The sequence below is a fragment of the Indicator indicator genome, chromosome 13 (genome assembly GCF_027791375.1).
Source record: "Indicator indicator isolate 239-I01 chromosome 13, UM_Iind_1.1, whole genome shotgun sequence".
NCBI classification, from domain to species: Eukaryota; Metazoa; Chordata; class Aves; order Piciformes; family Indicatoridae; genus Indicator; species Indicator indicator.
In genome coordinates, this window is record NC_072022.1 from 9,575,394 (window position 1) to 9,600,187 (window position 24,794).

Genomic DNA, 24,794 nt, shown 5'->3' on the forward strand with positions numbered 1-24,794 from the left:
TGTTTCAGTGATTTAGAATCAAAACTTTTCAGTGTTTGATTTAGTAGCAAAATTTTTCAGTGTTTCAAGGATTTAGGATCAAAATTTTTCAGTGTTTCAGTGATTTAGAATCAAAACTTTTCAGTGTTTGATTTAGTATCAACATCTTTCAGTGTTTCAGAGATTTAGTAGCAAAAATTTTCAGTGTTTCAATGATTTAGTAGCAAATTTTTTCAGTGTTTCAAGGATTTAGGATCAAAATTTTTCAGTGTTTCAATGATTTTGTAGCACATTTTTTCAGTATTTCAATGATTTAGTAGCAAAATTGGTCAGCATTCAAATGATTCAGTATTCAAATGATTCAGTAGCAAAATGATTCAGCAGCAGAGTGATTCAGAATCAAAATGATTCAGCAGCAAAAATTGTTCAGTATCAAAAAATATTCGGTATTAAATTGATTCCATATCAAAGTCATTCAATATCAAAATTCTTCTGGATTGAAATGGTTCAGTATTAAAATTATTTAGCATCAAAATCATTCAATATCAAAATTTTCTGGATTGAAATGGTTCAGTATTAAAACTATTCAGCATCAGAATTGCTCAGGATTGAATTTATTCAGTGTCAAAAGTATTCAACATTCAATCATTTAGTGTCAAAATTATTCAGTGTTGAAGTCATTCAGTATCAAAATTTGTCATCATCAGAAATTTTCAGTACTAAAAATTATTTCACAGCAAAATTGTTTGCTCTCAAAATTATGCAGTAGCAAAACTTGGCAGTGTTACAATTATTTGGCATCAAAATTTTTCACTATCAAAGTCATTTAGCATCAAAGTGATTCAGTATTAAAATTTTTCAGTGTCAAAAAAAAATTCAGTATTAGGATGTTTCAGTATCAAAAATTTTCAGTATTAAAATCAGTGTCAAAATTATTCAGTATCAAAATCATTCAGTACCAAAATCACTTAGTGTCCAAATTGTTCAGTATTAAAATTATTTAGCATCAAAATCTTTCAGTCTCAAAATTTTTCAGTATTAAAATCATTTAGTGTCCAAATTATTCAGCATTAAAATTATTTAGTGTCCAAATAATTCAGTATTAAAATTATTTAGTATCAACATTTTTCAGTATCAAAATTTTTCAGTATTAAAATAATTTAGTGTCCAAATTATTCAGTATTAAAATTATTTAGTATCAACATTTTTCACTATTAAAATCATTTAGTGTCCAAATTATTCAGTGGTAAAATTATTTAGTATCAACATTTTTCGGTATTAACATCATTTAGTGTCCAAATTGTTCAGCATCAAAATTATTTAGTATCAAAATTTTTCAGTCTTAAAATTTTTCAGTATCAAAATCATTTAGTGTCAAAATTATTCAGTATTAAAATTATTTAGCATCAAAATTTTTCACTCTCAAAATTTTTCAGTATCAAAATCAAATTCTTCAATATTAAAATCATTTAGTGTCCAAATTATTCAGTATTAAAATTATTCAGTGTCAACATTATTCAGTATTAAAATTATTTAGCATCAAAATCTTTCAGTCTCAAAAATTTTCAGTATTAAAATCATTTAGTGTCCAAATTATTCAATATTAAAATAATTTAGTGTCAACGTTATTCAGTATTAAATCATTTTGTGTCCAAATTATTCAGTATTAAAATTATTTAGTGTCCAAATTATTCAGTATTAAAAGTATTTAGTATCAAAATTTTTCAGTGTTGAAATTATTCAGTGATAAAATTCTTTCCCATCAACATTATTCAGTATTGAAACTCCTCAGTGTGAAAATTGTTTAGTGTTAAAAGTTTTTCCTGGTTGTGTCCCCCCCAGAAAGAGGCATTTTGGTTGGGGGTCTGCCACGGTTTTGAGGAGCAGCTGGGAAATTGTGCTGTAGATTCCATCTTTCTAAGGATTCCCTATAGGAATTCCAGCCCTCAGCAGCTTATTTCTGCTTCTTGCTACCCATCCACAGCTGGAACCCAAACAGGTCTGGGCAGGATTTGTGTGGAGTCTGGGGGTGGGGGGGGTGGGGTGGGGGGGAGCAGGGATTGTTTGGGGCAGCCCAGATCTCCAGGAGACCAGGAGAGCCTTGGTCTGCAAGCAGTGCGGGTTGGGGGCTGCTGAGCCCTCCAGGAGAGCCTTGGTCTGCAAACAGTGCGGGTTGGGGGTGCTGAGCCCTCCGGGAGAGCCTTGGTCTGCAAGCAGTGCGGGTTGGGGGTACTGAGCCCTCCGGGAGAGCCTTGGTCTGCAAGCAGTGCGGGTTGGGGGTGCTGAGCCCTCCGGGAGAGCCTTGGTCTGCAAGCAGTGCGGGTTGGGGGTGCTGAGCCCTCCGGGAGAGCCTTGGTCTGCAAGCAGTGCGGGTTGGGGGCTGCTGAGCCCTCCGGGAGAGCCTTGGTCTGCAAGCAGTGCGGGTTGGGGGTGCTGAGCCCTCCGGGAGAGCCTTGGTCTGCAAGCAGTGCGGGTTGGGGGTGCTGAGCCCTCCGGGAGAGCCTTGGTCTGCAAACAGTGCGGGTTGGGGGTGCTGAGCCCTCCGGGAGAGCCTTGGTCTGCAAACAGTGCGGGTTGGGGGTGCTGAGCCCTCCGGGAGAGCCTTGGTCTGCAAACAGTGCGGGTTGGGGGTGCTGAGCCCTCCGGGAGAGCCTTGGTCTGCAAACAGTGCGGGTTGGGGGTGCTGAGCCCTCCGGGAGAGCCTTGGTCTGCAAACAGTGTGGGTTGGGGGTGCTGAGCCCTCCGGGAGAGCCTTGGTCTGCAAACAGTGCAGGTTGGGGGTGCTGAGCCCTCCGGGAGAGCCTTGGTCTGCAAGCAGTGCGGGTTGGGGGTGCTGAGCCCTCCGGGAGAGCCTTGGTCTGCAAACAGTGCGGGTTGGGGGTGCTGAGCCCTCCGGGAGAGCCTTGGTCTGCAAGCAGTGCGGGTTGGGGGTGCTGAGCCCTCCGGGAGAGCCTTGGTCTGCAAGCAGTGCGGGTTGGGGGCTGCTGAGCCCTCCGGGAGAGCCTTGGTCTGCAAACAGTGCAGGTTGGGGGTGCTGAGCCCTCCGGGAGAGCCTTGGTCTGCAAACAGTGCGGGTTGGGGGTGCTGAGCCCTCCGGGAGAGCCTTGGTCTGCAAACAGTGCGGGTTGGGGGTGCTGAGCCCTCCGGGAGAGCCTTGGTCTGCAAGCAGTGCGGGTTGGGGGCTGCTGAGCCCTCTGGGAGAGCCTTGGTCTGCAAACAGTGCGGGTTGGGGGTGCTGAGCCCTCTGGGAGAGCCTTGGTCTGCAAGCAGTGCGGGTTGGGGCTGCTGAGCCCTCTGGGAGAGCCTTGGTCTGCAAACAGTGCAGGTTGGGGGCTGCTGAGCCCTCTGGGAGAGCCTTGGTCTGCAAGCAGTGCAGGTTGGGGGTGCTGAGCCCTCGGGAGAGCCTTGGTCTGCAAGCAGTGCGGTTGGGGCTGCTGAGCCCTCTGGGAGAGCCTTGGTCTGCAAACAGTGCAGGTTGGGGGTGCTGAGCCCTCCGGGAGAGCCTTGGTCTGCAAACAGTGCGGGTTGGGGGTGCTGAGCCCTCTGGGAGAGCCTTGGTCTGCAAACAGTGCGGGTTGGGGGTGCTGAGCCCTCCGGGAGAGCCTTGGTCTGCAAGCAGTGCGGGTTGGGGGCTGCTGAGCCCTCCAGGAGAGCCTTGGTCTGCAAACAGTGCAGGTTGGGGGCTGCTGAGCCCTCTGTGAGAGACTTGGTCTGCAAGCACTGCAGGTTTGGGGGCTGCTGAGCCGTCAGGCACCAGCTCAGGGCAGGATTTGTGTGGAGTTTGGGGGATCAGATGCTGTTTTGGGCAGCCTAGAATTCCAGGAGAGCCTTGGTCTGCAAGCAGTGCAGGTTTGTGAGCTGCTGAGTCCTCCAGGATCCAGCTCTGGGGTTCTCAGCCACCCCAAGGAGTGAGCAGGCGGTGTGGGGGTCCTCGGGGTATAACAAGCCCAGCAGATGGGTGGCAGGTGGAGGTCGACCACCTCCTTGAGCTGTTAGGAATGTGTTTCTCCCAGCTGAGAAAGCTGATTTACCCGAGAAATAGCTCCTGGGGGGTCCTGTCTGAGGTTTTCTGTGTCAAAGGGTGGAAACAAAAACTTTGTCTCGTGGTTGCCATTGCGGTGGCTGAGGGCTGCTCGGGATCATCGGGTCACAGAAATTGTCAGGGTTGGAAGGGACCTCAAGGCTCAGCCAGTTCCAACCCCCCTGCCATGGGCAGGGACACCTCACACTACAGCAGGTTGCTCACAGCCACATCCAGCTTAGCCTTCAAAACCTCCAGGGATGAGGCTTCTACCACCACCCCAAGCCATCAGCAGCTCCTCCAGCCCCTGGGATTTCATCTGGATAACCTCCCACGGAGAAAACCCCGGGAGAAAGCCTCCTCCTCCTGCCTCCTCTGTCCGTGCCTACGTCGCCGGACTTGGATTTTGCCGTCAGCCCCCGGGGTTGTTCCTGCCCTTGTGTAGCTGCTGAGGGCTTGGGGCTATTTTTATCGGGCTCTGGCAGTGGCTGGAGCAGGACACAGCTTCCCTGGCCCGTGCAGCCCTCGCCTCCCTCAGCAGCTGGCCAAGGCTGCAGCGCTGCCATTGACTTTATTAGGGCAAAGCAAGGTGGAAGGGGGAAGCGAGAGGCTGCCGGAGGGCTCGCAGCGCCCTGGCCGGCCGGGAGGGCAGCGTCTGGCTGCGGGTCTGGGCTCCAGGAAGAAGCTTTCCATCCCATGGGAGCTATCTGAAGAACAGAGAAAGGCCTGAGATGCCCCCAAGGGAGCGTTTCAGTGTCCACGTGAGGCGCTGGGAGCGAAGGAGATGAGTCAGGAGGGTGATGGCATGGGGGACGTCATCAGGAAAGCAGCCGCGCCCGGCGGGGAGGGCAGCTATAAAAAGGTAAGTTCTTGGCTCCCCGGTTCAAGAGGGACAGGGAGCTGCTGGAGAGAGTCCAAGGGAAGGCTACGAGGATGAGGAAGGGACTGGAGCACTGCCTGTGAGGAGAGGCTGAGAGCCCTGGGGCTGTTTAATCTGGAGAGCAGAAGGCTGAGAGGGATCTGATCAATGTCTATCAAGCGCTGAGGGCTGGGGGTCAGGAAGGAAGGGACAGGGACAGGCTCTGCTCAGTTGTGCCCTGGGATAGGACAAGGAGCAATGGATGGAAACTGCAGCACAGGAGGTTCCACCTCACCATGAGGAGGAACTTCTTCCCTGGGAGGGTCCCAGAGCCCTGGCACAGGCTGCCCAGAGAGGTTGAGGTGTCTCCTCTGGAGCCTTTGCAGCCCTGTCTGGATGTGTTCCTGTGTGAGTTGTGCTGGATTCTCTGCTCCTGCTCTGGCAGGGGGCTTGGACTTGGAGATCTCCAGAGGTCCTTTCCAACCCCTAATATCCTGTGAGCCTGTGAGAAAAGAACCTTTTTGGCTGCCAGAAGTCACCCCCTGGGCAGGAAGGGGCCACTGGAAACGCTGCCCACCACCCTGCCAGGCTGCTGGAGTTCAGGTGTGAGAGCAGGGAAGCACTCAGTGCTGTTGGATGGACCAGCACAGGGCAGGAATCCTTCCTTCCTCTGCCTTTCCAGATCACTTCATGCTAAAGAAAATCCAAAGAGATTATTCCAAATGTGGTCTTCTTGGAGACCCTGGGGGCTTTGGGATGATTTGCAGCGTGGCTTGAGATGCACATTTTGAGTTGGTTTGTGAGCTTCCCAGCAAATCCACCCTGGAGGAGATTTAACAAAACAACTGCTCTGTGGTGACAAGAGCTGGTTGTAAATCCAGGAATAGCCCTTGTGCTCTGCAGAGATAAAATGAGGCACTGCCCATGGCTCTGCAGCTTTAAATATAGTAATTGTCCATGGCTGGTAATGATAGACCCTGGCAAAAATAGCTTTGGTGGCCTGACTGTGCCCCAGCCAGGGCCAGGCATGGGCTCAGCACCTTGTTTGGGGCCAAGGAATGGTCCCAACCTCCACCAGCTTTGCTGCATTGCAACCCCTCACATCACTAAAATGCCTCCCAGTGAGGGGTGGGGAGACACAGGAACAGGTTGCCCAGGGAGGCTGTGGATGTCTCCTCCCTGGAGGTGTTCAAGGCCAGGCTGGATGAGGCCTTGAGCAAGCTGGGCTGGTGGGAGGTGTCCCTGCTCATGGCAAGGGGGTTGGATCTGGATGATCCTGAAGGTCCCTTCCAACCCAAACTATACCTGCCCTAGAAAATCCTGCTCTGGCAGGGGGGTTGGACTGGATGATCTTTGGAGGTCCCTTCCAACCCCTAACGTTCTATGATTCAGTCAGTCTATGAATCACAGAGTGCTGACACTACCCAGCTGAGCCAGGGTCCTGCTGGCAACCATTAGTCCATGATTCACTCTCTAATTAGGTTCTTCCCCCCTCCAAAGAGCCAGAACCATAGCAAAGGTTATTTGGACCAACTCTGGTACCCATCAGTACAACTCCAGAAGTGCCACCATCAGCTGATACTAGGAGCTGGATGTTCTACCCTAGGGTTGGGAGGGGGATCTCAGGGCAAAATGAGGAGCCTGGCAAATTGCTGCTAACCCCCAAATAAGCTGCTGTGGGTGCCCCTCCTTAAGCAGAGGGGTTGGGCTGGATGATCTTTGGAGGTCCCATGGTGGCATTCTGGGATATACTGGGCAGTGTAAGGTGGTGTATGTAGTGAGCACTGGAGCTGGCATGAGATCATTGGTTTGAAGTGAATTTGGAGTTAAGCATTTGCCTTAAGTTAATCAATTGCATCTGTCATTCAAGACAGCCAGTGTGGCTTCTCTAGGGGCAAATCCTGCCTGACCACCCTGGTGGCTTTCTATGGCTGAGTGGCTGTGTCAGTGGGCAAGGGATGAATCTGGATGTGATCTATCTGCAAGGACTTTGACACAGTCCCACAGCATCCTGCTCACCAGGTGGGAGAGATATGGATGGGCTGGGTGGAGAGTCCAGTGCATAAGGAATTGGCTGGATCCAGAGGGTGGTGCTCAGTGGCTTGAGGTCCATCTGGAGAGCAGTGACAGTGGTGTCCCTCAGGGGTCTCTACTGGGACCTGTGCTCTTGGATGGTTTTATCAATGCTCTAGAGGGGAGGATCCAGGGCACCATCAGCAGTGTGCAGATGGCACCAACTGAGTGCTGCTGTCCATATGCCAGAGGGACAGGATGGCTGCCAGAGGCACCTGGACAAGCTGGAGAGGTGGTGCCCAGGGCAGCCTCCTGAGGTTCAGCAAGAGCAAGTGCAGGGTTCTGTACCTGGGCTGGAACAATCCTCACTATCAATGCAGGCTGGGGGAGGAGGGGATAGAAAGCAGCCCTGAGGAAAAGGACTTGGGGGTGGTGGTGGAGGAGAAGCTGGCCAGGAGCAGGCAGTGTGAGCTTGCAGCACAGAAGGCCAAGGGCAGCCTGGGCTGCATCCAAAGCAGCGCTGCCAGAGAGCCAGAGAGGTGATTCTGCCACTTTGCTCTGCTCTGCTGAGACCTCACCTGCAGTGCTGTGTGCAGGTCTGGAGCCCTCAGTACAGGAAGGACATGGAGCTGATGGAGAGGGTCCAGAGGAGGCCAGGAAAATGCTCAGGGGGTTGGAGCAGCTCTGCTCTGAGGCCAGGCTGAGGGAGCTGGGGGTGTTCAGCCTGGAGAAGAGAAGGCTCCAGGGAGACCTAATAGCAGCCTGCCAGGACCTGAAGGGGGCTACAAGAAGAATGCAGAGAGACTGTTTGCAAAGGCCTGCAGGGACAGGACCAGGGACAATGGCTTCAGACTAGAGCAGAGCAGATTGAGATTGGATGTGAGGAACAAGTTCTGCACCATGAGGGTGGTGGAACACTGGAACAGGTTGCCCAGGGAGGTGGTTGAGGCTCCATCCCTGGAGATATTGAAGGTGAGGCTGGAGAGGGCTCTGGGCAACCTGATCTAGTTGGGGATGTCCCTGCTGAGTGCAGGGAGGTTGGACTGGATGAGCTTTGGAGGACCCTTCTGGCCCTGACCATTCTATGATTCTATAATTCTATGATTTTGGTGTTTCTCACTTCCTTGTATCCAAACAGGTGCTTTGGTTTCACTCAGCTGAGACATGGGAAGCTGAATTATTTTAATGAACAGGTTGGAAGCAGCTGGTGCTTGCCTGCCCTGTTTCCTTTTGTGGTGTGCTCCTGATTGGGGATTATGTTTTGTTTGTTATTATTTAGATATGATTTTCAAACGAGATGTTTGAGGCCTTCAGCATAGTCCCTCTCTCAATACCTTGGATGAATTTGTTGGCGTATCAGCCATGGCTGACAGACACCAGGGTAGTGCTGGTATTGGTTTTGAGCTTAGATCTGTGATTGTCATTGGTTGCACCTTGAGTATTTTAAACAGGGATCTCCATCATTTTGATCCTTCCCCAGAGATCTCAATTATTTTGATACTCACCCAGGGATCTCCATCATTTTGATCCTCACCAGGATCCATCATGTTGATCTCCCAGGATCTCCATCATTTTGATCCTCACCCAGGGTTCTCTATCATGTTGATCCTTCCCCAGGGATCTCCATCATTTTGATCCTTCACCAGGGATCTCTATCATGTTGATCCTTCCCCAGGGATCTCCATCATTTTGATCCTCACCCAGGGATCTCTATCATGTTGATCCTTCCCCAGGGATCTCCATCATTTTGATCCTTCACCAGGGATCTCTATCATGTTGATCCTTCCCCAGGGATCTCCATCATTTTGATCCTCACCCAGGGATCTCCATCATCTTGATCTTCACCCAGGGATCTCCATCATGTTGATCCTCACCCAGGGATCTCCATCATGTTGATCCTTACAGAGGTATCTCCATCACGTTGATCCTTCCCCAGGGGTCTCCATCGTTTTGATCAGTCATTCATTTTAAATCCCTTTGTAGTTTGTCCAAATACACATACGTATTTAGATTATATATATATATAAAATTATTTTTTTTAAGTAGATAATTTGATGGCAGTGGTTAAAAACACATCTCAAAGCACCTTGGCAGAAGCATTGTGGGTGGTTTGTAAGGCTTGAGTTGGAACATGGAAGATGATGATGATGATGATGCAAGCATGACCTCAGTAGCTGCATATCATAGAAATTTTTGGTTGGAAAAGGCCTCTGAGATCTTCCAGTCCAACCATCAACCCAACACCACCGTGGCCATTAAACCATGACCCACAGTGCCATGGCCACAGGTTCCTTGAACACCTCCAGGCCAGGGAGTCCACCACCTCCCTGGGCAGCCTGTCCCATTCCCTGACCATTCTTGCAGCAAAGAAATTTTTCCTCATCTCCAAACTAAGCCTCCCCTGGCACAATTTCAGGCCATTTCCTCTCCTATCACCTGGGACTACAGAGAAGAGACCAACCCCCACCTGGCTACAATCTCCTCTCAGGGAGTTGTAGAGAGCCAGAAGGTCTCCCCTCTTCTTCTCCAGGCTGAACACCCCCAGCTCCCTCAGCTGCTCCTCCCCAGCCCTGTTCTCCAGACCCTTGCCCAGCTTTGTTGCCCTTCTCTGGACTTGTTCCAGCCCCTCAGTGTCCATTGTGGAGTGAAGGGCCCAAAACTGAACCCAGGATTTGAGATGCAGCCTCATCTCAGATGAGGGCATAGATACATCATAGAACTGTCAGGGTTGGAAGGGACCTCAAGGATCAGCCAGTTCCAACCCCCTGCCATGGGCAGGGACACCTCACACTACAGCAGGTTGCTCACAGCCACATCCAGCCTGGCTGCAAAAACCTCCAGGCATGAGGCTTCCACCACCTCCCTGGGCAACCTCTGCCAGTCTCTCACCACCCTCATGGGGAAGAACTTCTTCCTAACATCCAATCTGAATCTCCCCACTTCTAGTTTTGCTCCATCCCCCCCCAGTCCTATCACTCCCTGATACCCTCCAAAGTCCCTCCCCAGATTTCTTGTAGGTCCCCTTAAGGTACTGCAAGGCCACAAGAAGGTCTCCTGGGAGCCTTCTCCTCTCCAGACTGCACAACCCTAACTCTCTCAGTCTGTCCTCATAGGAGAGCAGCTCCAGCCCTCTGCTCATCTCTATTAATAGGTGGAAAGAGAGAGTTGTCAATGTGCTTCCCAGGTGGGAAGGACCATGTGGTCCACCCGAGCGTGGGACGAGGGATGCTGAGTGTGGCGGTGGGTCAGGAGTGTGGTGCTGGGACTTGGTGGGACAACTCTTCTTCCTGGGCCCTGGTGTGTGCAGCAGCTTCATCCTCTCTCATCTGCCTTCCCTTTCAGGCCCAGAAGAATGAACGGGAGTCCATCAGGCAGAAGTTGGCTCTGGGCAGTTTCTTTGACGATGGCCCCGGACTGTACAGCAGCTGCAGCAAGAGCGGCAAGCCCAGCCTGTCCTCCCGGTGAGCACACAGCCCCCTGCCAGCCTGCCAGCCCTGCCTCCAGGAACCACCCGGGGGCTTCCTCACCACTGAGCACATCTCCACAGAAAGGCACTCCAGGGCAGCCTGCTCCAGGCCTCCAGCACCCTCACAACAAACAACTTTCTCCTCCTGGTCAGGTGCAACCTCCTGGGTTCCAGTCTGTGCCCACTGCCCCTTGGTCTGTCCCTGGGCACCACTGAGCAGAGTCTGGCCCCAGCCTCTTGCCCCCCACAGCTCCTTTAGCTCTTGCTGAGCATTGCTCAGCTCCCCTCTGGGGCTGCTCTTCTGCAGGCTCTCAGCCCCAGGGCTCTCAGCCTTTGCTCCTCACAGAGCTGCTCCAGGCCCCTCAGCAGCTCTGCAGCCTCCCCTGGACTCTCTCCAGCAGTTCCCTGTCTCTCTTGAGCTGGGCAGCCCAGAATTGGACCCAGAACTCCAGCTGTGTCCTCACTAGGACAGAATAGAAGGGGAGGAGAATCTTCATCAACCTTCTGGCCACTCTATGCACCACAGAACACCATTTTCTTTCTTGGCCCTGAGGGCACATTGCTGGATGATGGTGAACTTGTCCCCCAGCACTCTCAGGTTCTTCTCTGTGGAGCTGCTCTCCAGCAGATGAGCCCCTGCCCTGCTCTCCAGTAGCTCCCCGTCCCTCTTGAACTGGGGAGCTCAGATCTGCCCCCAGTCCTCCAGATCTGACCTTACTAAGCTCCCTGTTAATGCTCAAAATAGAGTCACAGGATGGTTGGAAGGTGTGGTGGGTTGAAATTCCCTCCCCCCCGCAACATTAAGGAGAGACAGAAAGTTTACCAGCCTAATTCTTATGGTAGGTAACTCTCCAAAGGGATTGTTTGGAACTGTCAGTATTTTCCTTTTGTACACCCAGTGGTGATTTATTTACACTCCACCACTTTCTGTTGGAGATCTGTGGAAAATTTTAAAGGTGGAGCTGAAAAACTGCCACAGAAGAGCACTTAAAAGGTGATTTAGTCCACACACACCCCCACCCCCTTGCAGTGAGCAGGACCATCTGCAATGCGTTCAGTGCCACAGATCAATTTGTGCACCCAGAAGGCTCCAGAAAGGGTTGTTTGTGTTCAGTTGCTGGGTAGTGACTGGTGGCACTGGGAGAACATCAAACAACTCCCACACTGGGAGTGAAGAGCTACCTGTTGCCATGGTGCAGGAGAAAGAGAAAGTCTTGGGAGAGGCATAAAGCCAGGGGGAATCTTCTTGTTCTTACACCAGAGAGGTGCAGCTGGGAAATTAAACTCACCTGCAAGTGAGTGGGAAAGGGAAAACAGCTCTGCTCCCTGCAGTGACAGCTAAAGCAAGGAGCCACTGGCTGCTAATTACAACTCAGGGCTAATTAACACCGCCCAGCAGGGCCTGGCACCTGCTGCACCAGGAATTACCAGCTGTAGCCAGGCTCTTTGGTGGTGTGGTGGTGCTGGTTGTGGTCCAGACTCTCCACCATGGCCTGAAAAGCTTGTGCAGAATTATAGATCACAATCCCAGATTGGGTTGAGTTGGAAAGGAACTTTCATGGTCATCACTGGAGAAGAGAAGGCTCTGGGGAGACCAAATAACAACCTGCCAGTAGCTGAAGGAGAGTACAAGAAGGGTGGAGAGAGACTGTTTGCAAAGGCAGGGACAGGACCAGGGACAATGGCTTCAGACTAGAGCAGAGCAGATTGAGATTGGATGTGAGGAACAAGTTCTGCACCATGAGGCTGGTGGAACACTGGAACAGGTTGCCCAGGGAGGTGGTTGAGGCTCCATCCCTGGAGATATTGAAGGTGAGGCTGGAGAGGGCTGTGGGCAACCTGATCCAGTTGGGGATGTCCCTGCTGAGTGCAGGGGGGTTGGACTGGATGAGCTTTGGAGGTCCCTTCTAACCCAGACCATTCTGTGATTCTGTGATCTAGTTCATGCAGTGAGCGTCTTCAAACTTCAGCTTCACTTAATAATTTCAAGGTTGCTCAGAGCCCCAGACAACCTGATCTGCAATGGTTCCAGGGATGGGGCATCTCCCACCCCTCAGGGCAACCTGGCACAGGGTCTCACCCCCTCACAGGGTGAAAAATTCAAGTGGGCTGAACCTGTCCAAATAAAATGTAGGGGGGTCCAGAAGACACAAAAATAATCTCTGGTGGTACAGTGGTGCCACAAAGAGGGGTTTTACCCTTCTGAACAAAGAGTTTCATTACCACAGGGCTTTGTAGAAAAGTATTTCATCTAATGCTATTTTATGGACCATTTATAGAGACTAGAAATGTTTACATTTAGAGAGAAAATAGAGAATCACAAAATCAAAACTAGAGTATCACAAAATCAAAAACAGAATCACAAAATCAAAAACAGAATCACAAAATCAAAACTAGGGAATCACAAAAGCAAAATTAGAGATTCACAAAATCAAAACTAGAGATTCACAAAATCAAAACTAGAGAATCACAAAATCAAAAATAGAGATTCACAAAGTCATTTGGCTTAGAAGAGACCTTTAAGATCGTTAACCCAGCTGTGCCAGCTCACCACTAAACCTTGGCCCTCAGCACCACATCTGGCAGCCTGAGCCAGGGCTTGGCAACACTTTCAAGGAAGAAATTGCCCCTCATGGCCAACCTAAACCTCCCCTGGGGTAACTTGGGGCCATTACCTCTCATCCTGTCACTTATTCCTCAGGACAAGAGACCAACTCCCACCTGGCTCCAGCGTCCTTTCAGAGGGTAAAGAGCCAGAGGGTCACAGAATCACACCATGTTAAGAGGTTGGAATGGACCTTGAAAGATCATCCAGTCCAGTGCCCCTGCCACAGCAGGGCCACCTAGAGGCCTCCCTTCAGCCTCCTTTTCTCCAGGCTGAACACCCCCAGTTCCCTCAGCTACTCCTCACCAGGTTTATCCTCTTATATATTTTCTAAATTAATATAATCAGTGTATTTTTATCAACTTTCTGTGGAATGTTTCATCTTGTACTCTCCCTTCATCTTGGGCTGGCATCAGCAACGCTGTGTCCAGCAGGAGCAGGGAGGGGATTGTCCCCTGGGACTCAGCTCTGGGGAGGCCACACCTCGAGTGCTGTGTCCAGTTTGGGCACCTCAATGCAAGAGAGATGTAGAGGTGCTGGAGCCAGGGCAGAGGAGGGCAAGGAAGGGCCTGGAGAAGAAATCTGATGGAGAGAGACTGAAGGAGCTGGGGATGGTTAGTGTGAAACAGAGGAGGCTGAGGAAGACCTCATGGCTGTCTACATCCACCTGAAAGGAGGTTGTGGAGAGGTTGGTGCTGGTCTCTTCTCACAGGTAATTAATGATAGAACAAGAGGGACTGGGTAGGTTTAGACTGGACATTAGGAAACATTTTTTCCCAGCAAGAGTGGTCAGGGATTGGAATGTGCTGCCCAGGGAGGTGGTAGAGTCCCCAGCCCTGGCTGTGTTTCAGGGTGGTTTGGATGTGGTGCTTGGGGATATTGTTTAGGAGTGAACTTTGCAGAGTATGGTTCTGGGTTGGACTTGGTGATCCTGAGGGGCTTTTCCAAGCTGAATGGTTCTGTGATTCTGTGATCCAATGTGACCGCGCGGTTCTCTGTCATTCCTGCGCCGGCCACTAGGTGGCGGTAGAAGCATTGTCCCCACCGCGCTGCTGCGTTCCCAGGCCCCGCCTGAACTGCCGCTGGCTGGGAGCTTGCCCCTGCTCTGCCGCTGGGGACTGCTGGTGCTGGCTCGGCTTGTGGGTGGGTGTTGACCACCTTCTTGGAGAAAAAAAGTCGAAATGATGGCCAGGTTGGAGAGAGAGAGATTTGCTGGCTGACTATTTGCTGGCATGAGATCATTGGTTTGAAGTGAATTTGGAGTTAATCATTTGCCTTAAGTTAATCAATTGCATCTGTCATTCAAGACAGCCAGTGTGGCTTCTCTAGGGGCAAATCCTGCCTGACCACCCTGGTGGCTTTCTATGGCTGAGTGGCTGTGTCAGTGGGCAAGGGATGAATCTGGATGTGATCTCTCTGGACTGCTGCAAGGACTTTGACACAGTCCCACAGCATCCTGCTCACCAGGTGGGAGAGATATGGATGGGCTGGGTGGAGAGTCCAGTGCATAAGGAATTGGCTGGATCCAGAGGGTGGTGCTCAGTGGCTTGAGGTCCATCTGGAGAGCAGTGACAGTGGTGTCCCTCAGGGGTCTCTACTGGGACCTGTGCCCTTGAATGTTTTTATCAATGCTCTAGAGGGGAGGATCCAGGGCACCATCAGCAGTGTGCAGATGGCACCAACTGAGTGCTGCTGTCCATATGCCAGAGGGACAGGATGGCTGCCAGAGGCACCTGGACAAGCTGGAGAGGTGGTGCCCAGGGCAGCCTCCTGAGGTTCAGCAAGAGCAAGTGCAGGGTCCTGCACCTGGGCCAGAACAATCCTCACTATCAATGCAGGCTTGGGGAGGAGGGGATAGAAAGCAGCCCTGAGGAAAAGGACTTGGGGGTGCTGGTGGATGAGAAGCTGGCCAGGAGCAGGCAGTGTGAGCTTGCAGCACAGAAGGCCAAGGGCAGCCTGGGCTGCATCCAAAGCAGCACTGCCAGAGAGCCAGAGAGGTGATTCTGCCACTTTGCTCTGCTCTGCTGAGACCTCACCTGCAGTGCTGTGTGCAGGGCTGGAGCCCTCAGTACAGGAAGGACATGGAGCTGATGGAGAGGGTCCAGAGGAGGCCAGGAAAATGCTCAGGGGGTTGGAGCAGCTCTGCTCTGAGGCCAGGTGGAGGGAGCTGGGGGAGCCGGGAGAAGGCTCCAGGGAGACCTAATAGCAGCCTGCCAGGACCTGAGGGAGCTACAAGCAGAATGGAGAGAGACTGTTTGCAAAGGCCTGCAGGGACAGGACCAGGAGCAATGGCTTCAAACTAGAGCAGAGCAGATTGAGATTGGATGTGAGGAACAAGTTCTGCACCAGGAGGGTGGTGGAACACTGGAACAGGTTGCCCAGGGAGGTGGTTGAGGCTCCATCCCTGGAGATATTGAAGGTGAGGCTGGAGAGGGCTGTGGGCAACCTGATCCAGTTGGGGATGTCCCTGCTGAGTGCAGGGGGTTGGACTGGATGAGCTTTGGAGGTCCCTTCCAGGCTGGACCATTCTATGGTTCTATGGTTCTGTCATTCTGTGATTCTATGATTCTATGGTTCTATGACTCTATAATTCTATGATTCTCTGGTTCTGTGATTCCATTTTCCTTTGGCCAGTCTGACATCAGCACAGGAGCATCCCTCTAAACCGCCACTGACTCGCTGCAGAGGGGGCTGCAGCGTCTTGGCCACCCAACCCATCAGGCTGCTGGCAGCAGTGCCAGCGTGGGGGGACCCTGCTGGGGGGACTCTGCTGGGGGGACTCTGTTGTCAGCCCTCCCTTTGTCCCTGCAGATTACAAAGTGGGATGAACCTGCAGATCTGCTTCGTGAACGACAGCGGCAGCGACAAGGACAGCGATGCCGATGACAGCAAGACAGAAACCAGCCTGGACACTCCCTTGTCACCCATGGTAGGTCTGGGCACCCTTCCTCTGCAGCTTCTGCAGTGTGGAAGACACAGGGCATCCCTCATGGAAGCTTGGTGGGAGCTGATCCTGTTCAAACAGCGACACTCAACCCCAGAGCAGCATCTCAGAGTTGCTTCGGTTGGAAAAGGCCTCTGAGATCATCCAGTCCAACCATCAGCCCAGCACCACCATGGCCCCAAGTGCCATGGCCATCAATGAAAGAAATGTGAGGTGCTGAGGGGCAGGTATGAATGGCCCCAGGCTGGCTCCAAGCTGCTGTAGAGCAGATGCCTTCGTGTGGTGGTTTGCCTTCCTCCTTCAGCCTCCCTTTCTTTCTGGCTCTGGTAATTATCAGGCCAGGAATGGATACAAAGTGGTGCCAGCTCCCACCAGTTTTCATGGACTCATGGCATGGTTTGGGTGGGAAGGGACCTTTCAAGGTCACCCAGTCCACCCCCTGCCCTGCAGCCAGCAGGGACAGCTGCAACTTACAGCAGGTTGCTCAGAGCCCCAAACAACCTCACCTGGAATGGTTCCAGCCATGAGGCATCTCCCACCTCTCTGGGCTCTGGAACTTCTTTGTTCCATGCAGTCTGAATCTTCAAACCATCACCCCTTGTCCTGTCACAACAGGCTCTGCTCAAAAGCCTGTCCCCAGTTTTCTCACCAATCCCTCTAAGCTCTGCAAAGCCACCAGAAGCTCTCCCTGGAGCCTTCTCCTCCCACGCTGCACAATCCCAACCCTCTCAGCCTGGCCTCACAGCAGAGGGCTTCCAGCCCTGCCAGCATTGCTCTGGCCCTGCTCCAACAGGTCCCTGTCTTTTCTTTGTGAAAGTAACATCACAGCCCCAGATTTTTATCTCATAGATTCACAGAATGGTTTGGATGGAAGGGACCTTAAAGATCATCCACTTTTGATCCCCCTGCCATGGGCAGGGACACCTCCCACTAGCCCAGGTTGCTCAAGGCTTCATTCCTCCATGCTAACCAATCTGTCCTTCCCCACCTGTTGATCTGGTTGGCTTCTTCCCCACCTATTGATGGCTTCTCTTTCCATTCCAAGTGCTCAAGTTGCTGTCTATAGCCAAGGGGACCTGCCTGAGAATCACTCTTGAGTTTTAAAGGTAACCACATGGATGAAAATAAGAAGAAATCTGTGGTTTTTTCAGTGTTTCTGTTGACATTCTGCCTCCTGGAAGTGGACAAAACTGTCTTAAGGGAGGAGCAAACCCCTGAGGCATGGCTGGGGGTAGGTCTGTGACACTCAGTTTCTGCTTTCCTAGAGCAAGCAGAGCTCATCCTACTCTGACAGAGACACAACAGAGGAAGAGTCAGAGTCCCTTGACGACATGGATTTCCTCACCAGGCAGAAGAAGCTCCAAGCTGAAGCCAAAATGGCCTTGGCTATGGCAAAGCCCATGGCCAAAATGCAGGTGGAGGTGGAGAAGCAGAACAGGAAGAAGTCACCGGTAGCAGATCTTGTAAGTAGGAGCCATGGGATGGTGTGGGGGGAAGGGGGGGAACCACAGCAGCCCTGCTGCTGCTGGCTTCTGCTGGTGGAGAGGGGCACATGGGCCACCAGTGCTTGCTGGTGGAGCTTGTGGACCCGCAGAGAGCAGGGATATGGATTGGTTATCAGGAGTTGTTAGGGTTGGCATGGGTCAGCTTCGCAGGGTGTTACAGGAGGGGGATGGATGCATGAGATGAGATGAGATGAGATGAGATGAGATGAGATGAGATGAGATGAGATGAGATGAGATGAGATGAGATGAGATGATGAAGGGTGAAGGATGTTAATGCCTTTAGGAAGCATGGTGCTGCTCATGCTCCAAGATGTGCTCTGCTTATCCCATCCCATCCTGGAGCCTTCCTGCCTTGGTATGAGGCTGCCCTCACAGAATCACAAAATGGTGAGGGTTGGAAGGGACCTCTGGAGATCATCCAGCCCAACCTTCCTGCTAAAGCAGGGCACCCACAGCAGCTTGCCCAGCACCACAATGGCCAGGGCAGGGGTTGGAAGCTCTCCACACAAGGAGACTCCACAACCTCTCTGGGCAGCCTGCTCCAGGCCTCCAGCACCCTCACTCCAAACAACTTTCTCCTCGTGGGTTCCACTTTGTGCCCACTGCCCCTTGTCCTGTCCCTGGGCACCACTGACAAGTGTCTGGCCCCAGCCTCTTGGCCCTCACAGGTCTTTTAGCTCTTGCTGAGCATTGCTGAGATCTCCACTGCTCAGCTCCCTCCCCTCCCTTTACACCAGCACATGGTAAGACTTGGCTCAAACCTTGTGTGGAAGTTTCAGCTCAGTTGAGTAGTCCCGGTGGAATCCTTGGGGCAGGCTTGTGAGAGGAGGCACATCCCCAGTGCCAAACAGAGCTGATTGGAAGACAAGAGTTACAAATGGACCTCTCCTTTCCAGCTGCCACATATGCCTCACATAAGTGAATGCCTGATGAAGAGAAGTTTAAAACCCACTGACCTACGAGACATGACTATTGGGCAGCTACAAGTGATAGTCAATGATCTCCACTCACAGATAGAAAGTAAGTGAGACTCCTTAGTTATCCCTTCCTCTGTCCCCTTTGAAGAAGAGCAGACCTCCAGGGCACACACAGAAATGTTGCTGCCTGCATGGGAACTCCTCTGCATGTATGAGGAGCACCACAGCAGCTGCAGATGGAGGTCTCTCCAGATTTGCCTTTTTTCCTTCCTTTCTTTCCTCCCCTTCCTCCCTCTGCATTTCTCCTAAAGCTCTCTGTTGGCTCCATCAGAGAGGGCACCTAACAGCCCACTTTTTACTCCAAACCTGGTATTGGGAAGTCTGCCTGTCCTGGAAGCATCTGCTGCTCATGGTTTTATGGCTGCATCTTCATAGAATCACAGAATGGTCTGGGCTGGAAGGGACCTCCAAAGCTCATCCAGTCCAACCCCCTGCACTCAGCAGGGACATCCCCAACTGGATCAGGTTGCCCACAGCCCTCTCCAGCCTCACCTTCAATATCTCCAGGGATGGAGCCTCAACCACCTCCCTGGGCAACCTGTTCCAGTGTTCCACCAGCCTCCTGGTGCAGAACTTGTTCCTCACATCCAATCTCAATCTGCTCTGCTCTAGTCTGAAGCCATTGTCCCTGGTCCTGTCCCTGCAGGCCTTTGCAAACAGTCTCTCTGCAGCCTTCTTGTAGCCCCCTTCAGGTCCTGGCAGGCTGCTGTTAGGTCTCCCTGGAGCCTTCTCTTCTGCAGGCTGAACACCCCCAGCTCCCTCAGCCTGGCCTCAGAGCAGAGCTGCTCCAACCCCCTGAGCATTTTCCTGGCCTCCTCTGGACCCTCTCCATCAGCTCCATGTCCTTCCTGTACTGAGGGCTCCAGAGCTGTACACAATCATAGAATCACAGAATGGTTTGGGTTGGAAAGAACCTCCAAAGCTCATCCAGTCCAACCTCCCTGCAGTCAACAGGGATATCCCCAACTAGATCAGGTTGATCAGGACCCCACAGCCCTGTCTAGCCTCACCTTGAATATAGTCTCAACCACCTCCCTGGGCAACCTGTTCCAGTGTTCCACCACCCTCATAGTAAAGAAATTCTTCCTAACAAGCCATTGCCCCTGGTCCTGTCCCTGCAGGCCTCTGCAAACAGTCCCTCTCCATCATGTGGTGCCATGCCATCAAACCATCCAGAAGTGGATAAACCCTCCAGTTTAGCCAACACCCTGGGGTAAACCCACTCCTGCAATTCCTGTGTCATGGATCATTGTGTGGGACAGTGCCACACCACCTCATAGATTCATAGATTCATAGAATGGGTTGGAAGGTACCTTCAAGATCATCCAGTTCCAACCCCCTGCCATGGGCAGGGACACCTCCCACCAGTCCAGGCTGCTCAAGGCCTCATCCAGCCTGGCCTTGAACACCTCCAGGGAGGGGACATCCACAGCCTCCCTGGGCAACCTGTGCCAGTGTCTCCCCACCCTCACTGTCAAGAATCTGTCTTTGCTCTGTCTAAAGATCCAGGGTTTCCTTCCTCCATTGAATCTACATCTTCCAATCAATTAATTAATAAACCAGTTTGGGGTAGACTTCTCACCAGAGAAGTGGCTGTAGGTCAAAAGGAAGCTGGTTTGGGTGCTGCTGTGCTGCTCCTTCCCTCTGTGTGTTGGTTGGTTGGCATCTCTTTTGGAAGCCACCCTGCTGAGGATGAAGAGCTATGCCATCAAGCTGTGATTTGCTGTTTTGTGTTGCAAAGGAGGAAAAAAAATGAAACTCATTGATTTAGAAAGCACTCAAGGATGGGAGCAAAAGTGTTCATGTCAATAGCACTGAGCTTGCTTCACAGAACTGCAGCATGGTGAGGGTTGGAAGGGACCTCTGGAGCTCACCCAGTCCAACCCCTGCTCCAGCAGGGCACCCACAGCAGCTTGCCCAGCAGCACAATGCCCAGGGGGGGTTGGAAGCTCTCCACACAAGGAGACCTCCACAACCTCTCTGGGCAGCCTGCTCCAGGCCTCCAGCACCCTCACAACAAACAACTTTCTCCTCCTGTTCGGATGGAACCTCCTGGGTTCCACTTTGTGCCCATTGCCCCTTGTGCCTGTCCCTGGGCACCACTGAGCAGAGTCTGGCCCCAGCCTCTTGCTCCCCACAGCTCCTTCAGCTCTTGCTGAGCATTGCTCAGCTCCCCTCTGGGGCTGTTCTTCTGCAGGCTCTCAGCCCCAGGGCTCTCAGCCTTTGCTCCTCACAGAGCTGCTCCAGGCCCCTCAGCAGCTCTGCAGCCTGCCCTGGACTCTCTAGCCCTGGCTACCCTGTCCCTCCCACCCCGTCTGTCCTGAACTGGGGAGCCCAGACCTGGACCCAGTCCTTCAGCTGTGGCCTCACTAGGCAGCAAGGACCAAGCGACAGAGGAACTCCAGGAACAGTGTGCAGCAGGTTGGCCCTGCCTTGGGATAATCAGTGGTCACTTTGTTTTGGAACCACTCTCAGGACCTTTCCTCCATGGATATATTTCTTCACCTCAGTGTGAGGATATCTGGAAAAAGTCAGGAAAACCATGTTTTGGGACAACAGCCCTGAGCAAGCTGTGAGTAGCAGCAAGGGATGGGGCTGGGCCAGGCAAACCCCCAGGCAGGTCCCATAGAACCACACAATTGGTTTGGTTGGAAAAGAGTCTGGCCCCATCCTCCTGCCTTCCTCTCACGTTCTTCTGCTTCTTCCCCACTCTTTGACACAACCCCAAGCAAAGAATCCAATGCCATGGAGCATCCTTCTGGAGCAGAGGGGCTCTGAGAAGTTCATCTTTACCTTGGAGCTTCTAAGATGCAGTGGCAAGGGGCTTCCAGTTCAGCCCAAACCCCACACATCCACGGAGGAGGTCCCTTCCAGGGTCTCCACACCATCTACCATGCTGGGGAAGGAGGATGGCTGGCTGCCAGCCTGGGCTCCCCCAGGGCATCACCAACTCACCCCCTTTCTGCTTGGTGCCAGGCTTGAACGAGGAGCTGGTGCAGCTGCTGCTCATCCGGGACGAGCTGCACACGGAGCAGGACGCCATGCTGGTGGACATCGAGGACCTGACCAGGTGAAGCAGCCTCCTGGGGCTTCCTTCAGGCCATGCATGCCACTTTAGCAACTGATCTTCCTTTGGAGGCTCTTCAGGGTGGGGGGGGCTTTGCTGTGTGGCACGGGGCACCAGCTCCCCTAGCCCAGCATTTTGTGGGGGACCAAAGACTGACCCGAAACCATCCCAGCTGACCTAAATCTTCCACCTGATCCAAAACCATCCCAGCAGACCCAAAACCATCCCAGCTGACCCAAACCTTCCACCTGACCCTAAACCATCCCAGCTGACCCAAACCTTTCACCTGATCCAAAACCATCCCAGCTGACCCAAACCTTCCACCTGATCCAAAACCATCCCAGCTGACCCAAACCTTTCACCTGACCCAAAACCTTCCACCTGACCCAAAACCATCCCAGCTGACCCAAACCTTCCACCTGACCCTAAACCATCCCAGCTGACCCAAACCTTTCACCTGATCCAAAACCATCCCAGCTGACCCAAACCTTTCACCTGACCCAAAACCTTCCAACTGACCCAAACCTTCCACCTGACCCAAAACCATCCCAGCTGACCCCAAAACCATCCCAGCTGACCCAAACCTTCCACCTGACCCTAAACCATCCCAGCTGACCCAAACCTTTCACCTGACCCAAAACCATCCCAGCTGACCCCAAAACCATCCCAGCTGACCCAAACCCTTCCAACTGACCCAAACCTTTCACCTGACCCAAAACCATCCCAGCTGACCCCAAAACCATCCCAGCTGACCCAAACCCTTCCAACTGACCCAAACCTTTCACCTGACCCAAAACCATCCCAGCTGACCCCAAAACCATCCCAGCTGACCCAAACCCTTCCAACTGACCCAAACCTTTCACCTGACCCAAAACCATCCCAACTGACCCAAACCTTCCACCTGACCCAAAACCATCCCAGCTGACCCCAAAACCATCCCAGCTGGCCCAAACCTTCCAACTGACCCAAAACTATCCCAGCCAATCCCACACCATCCCAGCTGACCCAAACCAATCCAGCTCCCCTCCCACTGCTCCAGAGAAGGGTTTTCTTTCCTCTTCCCTTCACCCACCTCCTGTTCCCTTCCTGCCAGGAAGGAGCCTGGGCAGAGACCACCCATCCCTTGCCTGGTGTTGTTTTTTCCCTTAGGGAAATATTCTTTTTGGTTCTCTGCCAGAGCAGCACAGACAGAGTCACAAATGGCACAGGGCTGAGAGAGACCCTCAGAGGTCATCTTGTCCAACCCCCTTGCAATCAGCAGGGAAACCTCCAACTAGATCAGGCTGTGCCCAGGGCCACAGCAAGTCTGACACTGAACATCTCCAGGGATGGAGCCTCAACCACATCCTTGGGCAGCTTGTTGCAGTGTTTCACCACTCTCCTTGTGCAGAACTTCTTCCTGAGGTCCAACCTAATGGGCAAGCTGTTCAAACACTACCCTGGAGCATAACCCCCCCCACCCCTGTGGGTTGGGGTTCCACCTCCCTTCCTAAGCTTCATCTCTGGTGATGTGAGGTCTCCTTGCCTTGCTGAAGGTCATTGCTGAAGATCACACACAACTGTGTCCAGTTCTGTAGCCTCTCCTCTGCTCCAGGAAGGATCTGGAGGGGCTGGAAGGTGTCCAGAGAAGGGCCATGAGGATGAGCAGAGGGCTGGAGCTGCTCTGCTCTGGAGACAGCCTGAGAGAGTTGGGGTTGTGCAGTCTGGAGAGGAGAAGGCTCCCAGGAGACCTTCTTGTGGCCTTGCAGGATCTGAAGGGGGCTCCAAGAAAGCTGGGGAGGGACTTTTGAGGGTTTCAGGGAGTGACAGAACTGGGGGGGATGGAACAAAACTCGAAATGGGGAGATTCAGATTGGATGTTAGGAAGAAATTCTTCCCCATGAGGGTGGTGAGACACTGGCACAGGTTGTCCAGGGAGGTGGTGGAAGCCTCATCCCTGGAGGTTTTTGCAGCCAGGCTGGATGTGGCTGTGAGCAACCTGCTGTAGTGTGAGGTGTCCCTGCCCATGGCAGGAGGGTTGGAACTGGCTGAGCCTTGAGGTCCCTTCCAACCCTGACAGTTCTGTGATTCTTTCTTTCCTCCCTCCCCCAGACACGCTGAGAGCCAGCAGAAGCACATGGCAGAGAAGATGCCTGCAAAGTGAACCTGGGAGCAGAGCCCAAGCTCAGCTTCCTTTTTGGCTTCTCTGTGTGTCCAGAAGAAAGGAAAAAAAATAAAACAAAAAAAAAAAAGAGGAAAAAAAAAAGGGGTGGGGGGGGAAGAAGAAAAAAAAAAGCAAAGCAGTGTTAGTCCTTGACCATGTCTGAAGCTTTCTGTCTGGTGATTTGGCCTCTGCTTCTTAATTTATTTTATTTTTGGGGGGTTGTTTTGGGTTTTTTTTTGTTGGTTTGTTTTTGTTTGTTTGGTTGGTTTTGGTTTTGTTTTTTTTTCACCTGTGCCACTAAATACCCAGAATACCAGAAAAAACCAAGCCAAACAAAGCCCTCAACAACAACAACCAGAACCTGTCCAGTCCTAACATTACAGATCAGGAGTGAGAAGAGAGGGGGGAGGTTAACTTTATTGTAATTGGTTTAGAGTTTGGGGGGTTGGTGTTTGTGGGGATTTTTTTTTTTTTGGGGGGGGGAGGGGTTGTTTGGTTGTTTTTTTGGGGGGGAGTTCTTGTTTGTGTTTTCTTGAATGATCTTTTCCCATTAACTTTTTTTTTGGGGTAGTTTTTTGGTTTTTTTCATTCTTCACTGTAGTGTTTTTTTTGGGGGGGGGTCTATTTATATTGTCTTGAATTATCTTTTCCCACTGACTGCCTTTTTTTGGTTTTTTTTTTTTTTTTGGTTTGGTTTGGTTTTTATCCTCCACTGTAGGTTTTTTGGGGGTAGTTTCTGTTTATATTTTCTTGAGTGATCTTTCCCATTAACTGCTTTTTTTTTGGGTTAGTTTTTTGTTTTCTTTATTCTCCACTGTAGTTTTTTTGGGGAGTTTCTGTTTATATTTTCTTGAATCATCTTTTCCCACTAACTGCTTTTTTTTTTGGTGTCCTTTTTTGTTTTTTTTTTTTATTCTTCACTGTAGTATTTTTGGGGGGTTTCTGTTTATATTTTCTTGAAGGATCTTTTCCCACTGACTGCTTTTTTTGGGGTAGGTTTTTTTGTTTTTTTATTCTCCACTGTAATTTTTTTGGGGGTAGTTTCTGTTTGTATTTTCTTGAATGATCTTTTCCCATTGACTTTTTTTTGGGGTAGTTTTTTTTTAATTTTTTTATTCTTCACTGTAGTTTTTTTTTGGGGGTAGTTTTTTTGGGGTAGTTTTTTTTTAATTTTTTTATTCTTCACTGTAGTTTTTTTGGGGGTAGTTTCTGTTT

General features: G+C 51.5%; 1 protein-coding gene across 4 annotated transcripts in view; it reads left to right on the plus strand.

Moving 5' to 3' along the window:
• SCHIP1 (schwannomin interacting protein 1) overlaps nucleotides 1-23,579 on the plus strand; it is a 66,670-nt gene extending 43,091 nt beyond the window's left edge. Inside the window, exons 1-7 of one of the 4 annotated variants that reach the window (XM_054386373.1) lie at nucleotides 4,785-4,862; nucleotides 10,215-10,333; nucleotides 15,755-15,872; nucleotides 17,153-17,350; nucleotides 18,289-18,412; nucleotides 21,346-21,439; nucleotides 23,528-23,579. In XM_054386373.1, coding sequence (XP_054242348.1) covers nucleotides 4,785-4,862; nucleotides 10,215-10,333; nucleotides 15,755-15,872; nucleotides 17,153-17,350; nucleotides 18,289-18,412; nucleotides 21,346-21,439; nucleotides 23,528-23,579 — 783 coding nt within the window. Of the gene's footprint in view, nucleotides 1-4,784; nucleotides 4,863-10,214; nucleotides 10,334-15,754; nucleotides 15,873-17,152; nucleotides 17,351-18,288; nucleotides 18,413-21,345; nucleotides 21,440-23,527 lie in introns of those variants that run through there. The other 3 variants (XM_054386374.1, XM_054386375.1, XM_054386376.1) reach the window with 3 other exon arrangements.
• Nucleotides 23,580-24,794: the final 1,215 nt, after the last annotated feature.